The sequence below is a fragment of the Penaeus japonicus genome, unplaced genomic scaffold, assembly GCF_977035675.1.
Source record: "Penaeus japonicus unplaced genomic scaffold, GWHDUDI00000001_assembly GWHDUDI00000007, whole genome shotgun sequence".
NCBI lineage: Eukaryota > Metazoa > Arthropoda > Malacostraca > Decapoda > Penaeidae > Penaeus > Penaeus japonicus.
The window spans coordinates 17,297,222-17,304,721 of record NW_028234409.1 but is presented as its reverse complement, the minus strand read 5'-3'; the positions used below and the strand labels follow the sequence as shown (position 1 = coordinate 17,304,721).

Below are 7,500 nucleotides of genomic sequence, written 5' to 3'. Positions count from 1 at the left end.
GGGGATTCCCCCGTCCCTCGGCGGCCTTCCACTTCCTTCACATCCCATGTCCTTTGACGCCAGGATGCCGATTCTAGACCCTCTAAGGAAGGTGAGGATATATCATGATACGTAAATTAGTATATATTTTGTATATTGTATACATATATATAAATATTTTTCTTAATTGTGTATTTTCCGAACTAATGTTGTTTGTTTTCTTGTTCTTCCCAGGCTGGGGTAGGCGGGCCGCGCGTTCCCGGACCTGCAGCTCCATCAGTATATGAGATGGCTGCCCTCACCCAAGATCTTGACACACAGGTCATCACCACCAAGATCAAGGAGGCTCTCCTTGCAAACAATATTGGCCAAAAGGTAAATGCGATGTTGTTAGTAGGGTGAAAAGCTTCTGTACATAGCGGTGCTGTTTACATCTCTTTTTTATATCTGTTTTTCTTTTTCTTTTTTTCTCTTTTTTTCATTTGGACTCTCTTTAATTACTATTTATTTCTTCCTTATAGTTGTTTGGTGAAGCAGTGCTGGGCTTATCTCAAGGTTCAGTGTCTGAGCTGCTCAGCAAGCCCAAGCCATGGCACATGCTCAGCATTAAGGGGCGCGAACCTTTCATCCGCATGCAACTGTGGCTCAACGATCCCCGCAATCTCGAAAAACTTCAGCTCCTGAAGAACGAACGACGAGAAGCCAGCAAGCGACGACGTGCGCTTGACCCAACAGCCGAAGTATCCCAAGACTCCCAAGATATATTCCAGGCACCTTCTCCTGGCGGATCATCCAAGAAGCAACGGGTTTTGTTCTCAGAAGAGCAGAAGGAGGCCCTGCGTTTGGCCTTCGCACTAGATGCTTATCCAAATCTGGCAACCATCGAGTTCCTGGCACAAGAACTCCAGCTCTCCACTCGCACAATCACCAATTGGTTCCACAACCACCGAATGCGACTCAAGCATCCAAGCAGCCCCGGAGGAGGGAGCTCACCCAACCGTGACCTTCAGCAGCCACCAGCAAACCATCCACAGAGCCAGGGACAGAGTTTCGACCCCATTCACTTCCGCCTCCTGCTCTCTCAGCGGCTGATGGAACTGAGGAAGGAGAAGGGCCTGCCTCCAACGCTACCCGGCCTCGGCCCTGGCCTACCTCCAGGTCTCTTCTCACACTTCCCACACCTGGGTCAACAGGAGCTCGGCCACCCCCGCCTGGATTCTCTCGGCGGTGGCCTTGACCTTTCTATGAAGGGAGAAAATGATTACGACGATGCTTCACTTGTTGACGAAGATTCCAACATGTCCGGTGGCATGAGTCCCAGTGGAGGAGGACGTTCCGAAGGGGAAGACGGTGACCGCGACGGCCGAGGAGCCCCCTCTCCCCTCCCACGGACCTCTCGACGGAAGCCCGCCGCCCCACAGTGGGTGAACCCATCATGGGCATCAGGTGAGGGAGGTAAGGAGCGCGAGGTGATTATAAACGGTGTGTGCGTCATGCAGACTGACGACTATCGCCTAAGGGAACAGGAAACAGTGCGAATTGAACCCACTCCAGTCGACGAAGCCAACCGCAACCGTTCTTTGAAGGAGGAACAAGAGGACGAGAACGAGGAAGAACAACAGCCGGTCTCCACACACTCATCTTCCCCGCGACCAGACACATTGACAGAGCCAGTCACATTGCAGGAGGAGGAGTCCTCTACCTTGCAGGAAGAGCCGACGCCCAGTCAAGAGGCTGTCAAGGAGGAGACAGACGAGGTTGAGGAGGAAGAGGCGTGATGCTAGCATCTGCCTAAAACGACGCTTTTGGATTCCAGAGTTTATCCCGTTGTTCTTAGCGTGTTATTGTTCGTGCATTATACCAAATGTTTCGTCCTATCGGCAAGTGGCGAGCTTCGCTAGGTTGGATGATGATGCCAAGGCGCTGTGTCGCCGGAGAACCACGTGGAATCTCTTAGGCACATTGTGGGCCTTTAAAATCACAATTTAGACTCTCAAGTCATAAGTCCTACAAAATGTCAACCTCTGTTATTTTATTATGAAATGTTCGTGTGTTTTACTTGTTAACTTGTCTAAAGATTTGTATATATTTCCCAAGTTTTTGATCAAGCTCCCCTTAGGTTAGGTTACTTCAGGTATTTAGAATGCCATAACGCTGAACCGTTCTCTGCTTGTTGCCGATGTGACAGTGGTGGGAACTTTGCGCAGTGCTTATCGCGCAAGGACTATACTTGACCCCTGATGGAAGGCGGTCTCCGAAAAGAAAAGTAAAAAAAAAAAAAAGGAAAACACGGACGTGATCGAACAAGTGAAATGGTCGAACCCCTGACCTTGCAAAGATGTATGCCCATATGAAATAATGATATTCATGAGATTTTTCCGGTGAACCCTTCATTGACCAAATAGTACAGAGTAGAACCAAATAGTACCCTTCTTTCCCCGAGTGAGACTAGCAAGTAACCATTAAAAATATTTCTAAGAACTGTGGCTTGGGTACTGATAAATCTCCCCGCATGACCCAGCGCACGTATGTTCGAGACTGTTAGTTCTAGTCTTTTATTTCTCAACTAATTTCACTTTTTCATTGTTCAATCAATTAATAATGTTAAAAAGAAATGTCCATCTAGTCCATGGATTCAGCATCGGTCATCCAAGAATAATGTGATCTCTCGCAGCCCTTCATAGTGTGTTAAAGTGAAATCCAATCCGCTGGCTTAAGAGTGTAAACATATGTGCGAAGAAATTCAAAATGGCGACAGAAACAAGCCCCCGTATGAACCCCGAAACAAGCCATGTTCCGGCACATAAACGTGTAGATAGATGACCAGTGAATAATCAATGCACACGAAGGAAAATGTCAACAGAAGGATACCCTTTAAACCCCATTGGTCAATTTCTATATATACGATCTCTGAAGATGATTGATTGCCCATAGTTATTTTATAGGACACCCACAATTGGCTTTGTTAAGGGTTGGACACTCTCTTGTGCCCGGGGACTTCCGTACGGCCAGTCAAGAACGCGTAAGACTTGGGCATTACTGACAAAAAATAACATGATAAAAAATACATATTAGCGTGTCCTAATATGTGTCCGGATACGCAATAGTCGTGACTACAAGAGGGGCATGTTTGAGCTTAAGTTGTTATTGGTTGTAGGGTTTAAGAAAGAAAACTGGTGTTAGTGTGCAGAGTATTCAGGAAACCGAAGAGAAATTATGCATTTTTTAATTTTATTCTTGATATTTGATCAGTATATACATATACACATATATTTTTTTTTCTCTTATTTTTGTTTATGACGAAATGAAAGAAAATCAATAATACTATGGAGTTAACCTACTCGAGATCGTCTGTGACAATCAAAGGCTAAACTCAGAAACGTTATGACCTTCATTAAAAGTCATGATTTCAGCTCCCATGGATATATTTTTTTCCCCCAGCATCCGAGAGAACCATCAGGACATCTGACGAAATAGTAAGTCCAAACATTTCGCTATTCGGTCACCGTTTCACCACACATTCCAAACCAAACACGTCAGAGGGAGAGAGGAAATACGAATAGATATAAATATAACATAAATCATAGAAACAACATAAGCCATTTGCCTTTATAACATTAATTTCGTAACGCTTGTAACACTTCAAAAAAAAAAGGATACTACTAACAGTACTTGAACACAACACTCTCCCTCACAGTAAATAGTCTGTGGTGAGTCCCTCCTAACCCTACCCCAGCCCCTACCTCCATCCCTACCCCCTCCTAGAGGATGTAGGGAGGCGGGAGAGGGGTGGGGATGGTGGTGGTGGTGGGGTGGGGTGGGGGGGACTCACGGCTTCGAGACTATTGTGGTGGATGGAGAGTGACATTTGAGATGGTCTTCCTCGCCAAACGATTTGTCCAAATTTTCCATGTGACCGGTAATGGTAATTGTGGTCGCGCTGGAGGCATTTTTTTCACTAGGAGAGATTTTCTTTTATTTTTTATATGTCGCTTCTCGTTCGTGATATATGGAGAAAAAAATAATATTCATATAAATTTGTTTTACTAATCATTTCGGTCACTACTAGGATTCGTTTTTTTTTTTTATTAAATGTTGATATCCCAGAATTATATGCATGCATGTACATGAATGCAAAAGTATGCAATTGTATATGTATACAGACGTACAATCGCCGAAGTGCTATCTTGCGTTACATGTAACATGATAAATCGAAGCACAGCGGATAAACTCAATTATCATGATTAAATTATTACAAACTTTTCCTTGTGACAATCGAAGTCTAACTGGCTTGACTTCGTTCGACAATCTGTCCCCCCCCTCCTTTCCTTTAACAGGAAAGGGGGAATTATAAGAATACCTCAATACTACGATTTTTAACAAAGGGACAAGTTCCGCTCGCTGATCAGCCATAGGCATTCGACCATAGAAACATTTAGAGAAGAGGGACAACGTAATAAAAACGAATCTGTGTGAAAATCAGAAAAAAAAACATTTTTCATTATTCATTTTTTCTGACATTTTTTTTTAGACATACACATTCACATCAAAATCACACGTGTTTCACTTCAGTAGCATATTTTGTCATTCATACTACCCGAACTTGCAGAAATAATGTCTTTATCGATGGCCAGTGAAGCGAATCCAGTGTTTGTTCGCAAGTATGACGCGTTGATATGCTAATTTTGCTTGGCTACATCCATCCCATATTTATGGATGTGGAATCAAGCTTACATAAGTGATTTATGTTTTCCATTTGTAGTGGGAATGAGAGTTATCCTGAATGACGCGCTGCTAACCTGGGATAACGATCTGATGCAAATTTTGATTCGAAATATGATATGATTTGCATTTTTGGTTCCCTCTCCCTTTTTTTTCGAGAAAAATAGTTTCACGCAATATGGGACGAGATTACTTGTTTCTGACCTCGAGGTGGTCGGCTCCATATCTGGTTTAATTGAAAGACGGTCCCTGGAAGTTCTTCTTGATTTTATAAATTCATAAACAATATCACTTTAGTTTTTTGTATTATTATTATTATTATTATTATTATTGTTATTATTGTTAATACTATTTTCGACTTATCCTAAATTTGATGGTCTTACCTGAATACTTCTCACGTTATCAACAGTATGATGTTTGTTTAAGTAGGAAATTGTTTTTGTATATTAAGTTGTTCGTTGGTAGAACACGTACCGGTGTGAAACCCGGTGTGTTGACAGTGCAAGTTACCGGTGTGCGGCGTCTGGTGACGTCAGGGTGATGTAAGAGTCTCCCCCGGTTATGTCCTCAATCTGTTTTGTTGTTTAAGGTACTTGTACCATAAAAGTCACCCAGTTTTAAAAGTACCCATAAAATTCTATTCGTTGATTTTTCACATATATATAGTTGTCCTGGAGAGAACGTGGTTGATGATGATGATATGTAGTGACTATTAAGCGGACAAGGTTCACAGAGGTGCTGCATCATAAACTCTTTAGTGGAAGTGAATGACAAATCGACAGGGCTTTCCATAAGGCTAATATCTCGTTGTAGAGCATAAGGAATAAGACTTTAAGCTAATTCTGGATTTCCTATGGGTCACGTGTGAGGCGTTTTGCAAGCGTCGGGTCACAGGTGAGGTTGTAATCCCATGAGAAAACAAAACAAAAAACAAAATCATGTGGGGAAATGGATAAGATTTCCCGCCCAGTGGAAGCAGATGTTGCATGTAAATTATGATATATTTACCCTGAAAGTAATCTTTCTTTTTTCTTTTTCATTCGAATGTTTCTCCTACTTGTTGTACTTGAAGATAGTGAATCCGAACGGTTATCTCGCCAGGTATCGGTCAGAGTTCAAAATGACCCGATTTTCTCTGGGTTAAAATGAGCTTTGGTGAGCGATAGTCTGTGAAAAGTCTGTGCATTTTCTATTCATCGCAGGCATGGGATAGTCCAGCCAGGTGTGGTCTGAAGCGTGGAAGCTGCAAGGAACTGATGAATGAAACTGTGGCTGACCTGAGAGTTCTGAAATACATACAAAGTGATGCCAAGTTTCACCCTAACGAAGGTTTGGGTGACTGACATGAGATATAGTTGAAGACTATAGCAGTTGGGTGTTGATTTCGTCAAATACATCTCGATAATCACAGGAGTTTTTTATTTATCAACTGTACTTCCATAAGTAGCTGTGGTATTATAGTTCTAACCTATCAAACTCATTAAGGGTCATTTTCCTTTCCCAAGAAACGGAAAAATAATGGCCACTCTAGGACTATCATACCTGCACCTTCAACGTATCACTGGACGGTTATTTTTTTTTCTTTTCTCTGGTCACCGGCCACATCCCTGTCGAATTAATGAGATTATCCTGCCTTATATGAACAAACCTCAGTCTTGCAATTTGTGCAATCCATGTTTTGCAAAAGGCAACCTAATGCGGGATGGAGAGGCGGAGGTGGCGTACCCCTGAGTCTCGCCACCACTTAGTGTGCGTAATCGACGTTAGTCAAGAGGAAGGAAGCGATTAATTCATTATGCTCACTCCCGGGCCGGCTGTGCTGCTAGGGGGTACGTACCTCCATATACAGTCCAACAAAATACTTGGTAACAAGTTAATCAATGTGTATGATACGTGGTTGGCAAAGTGGAGTCTTCAAGGCGCTTCGTAATAGAGATCATCTAATGATTTAAAATGTAAGTAATGACGGGACTTCCCTGCCCTGCGTGCGGCATGAGACACCAAGTTGCCTGCTATGTTTCATTTATTATTGCAAAGTTGTGAACGAAACGGTGTGGCTAGATCAGTGGTAGTGAAGAGCATTTCATTTTATCTTCATAAGGAACCTTAATCTCAGCGTTGTGAGATGGGAATACCAGCTCTATAGAAGGATTAGTTAAGACAGAAAATCCACTGATGTACTCACATCCGTCGACGTATAGGACACAATCTGTACAAATATGGTCTCGGTTTACAACTTTTCAAAAATAACAGACCGAATGAAAACCATTTTTTACAAAGACAATCAATGATTTTCCCCCATTTCACACAATCTGTCCTCATGGTTATAAGTATATAAAACATAATAAGCGATTGCATCATCCACTGATATGTAAATCGGGATCTGGTTTGAGATTTGATTGATCCAACAAAGTTCATGTCTTTTGTTTACCTAAAAATGAGCTTGCTAATCAGCTGGATCAAACCTCAATATCACTCCCTGTATATCGACCTTTCCAGATCTCCTGGCATATAGCTGGCACAGCGCTGGATCAACAAATATATATATTTATGAATTAGAAGTTCTGTGTATATTCCTTTTTTTCCCCTTAAATTCTAAGAGTATGTGTAACGATCAGGTTAGGACCCATCCAGCGCTGTTCATTATCAGTCATTAAGGATCACATTAAAAAGATTGTTTGTGATTAATTGTGTGGTTTTTGTGCCTTCTTTGTTTCTTTGTTTTTGTTAGATTGTTTGTCTCCAGATAGCCACTCTGTAATCCTGTCTGACACAGAAATTCTGAAAGAAGTTAGTCTG

General features: G+C 42.2%; 1 protein-coding gene across 49 annotated transcripts in view; it reads left to right on the top strand.

Moving 5' to 3' along the window:
- LOC122248827 (homeobox protein cut) overlaps positions 1-4,346 on the top strand; it is a 348,197-nt gene extending 343,851 nt beyond the window's left edge. For all 49 annotated transcript variants that reach the window (XM_086538507.1, XM_086538508.1, XM_086538501.1 and 46 more), the window contains 3 exons: positions 1-91; positions 214-354; positions 501-4,346. The exon at positions 1-91 is cut by the window's left edge. In XM_086538507.1, the coding sequence (XP_086394633.1) occupies positions 1-91; positions 214-354; positions 501-1,757 (1,489 nt within the window). In that variant the 3' untranslated portion in view covers positions 1,758-4,346. The remainder of the gene's footprint in view (positions 92-213; positions 355-500) is intronic.
- Positions 4,347-7,500: the final 3,154 nt, after the last annotated feature.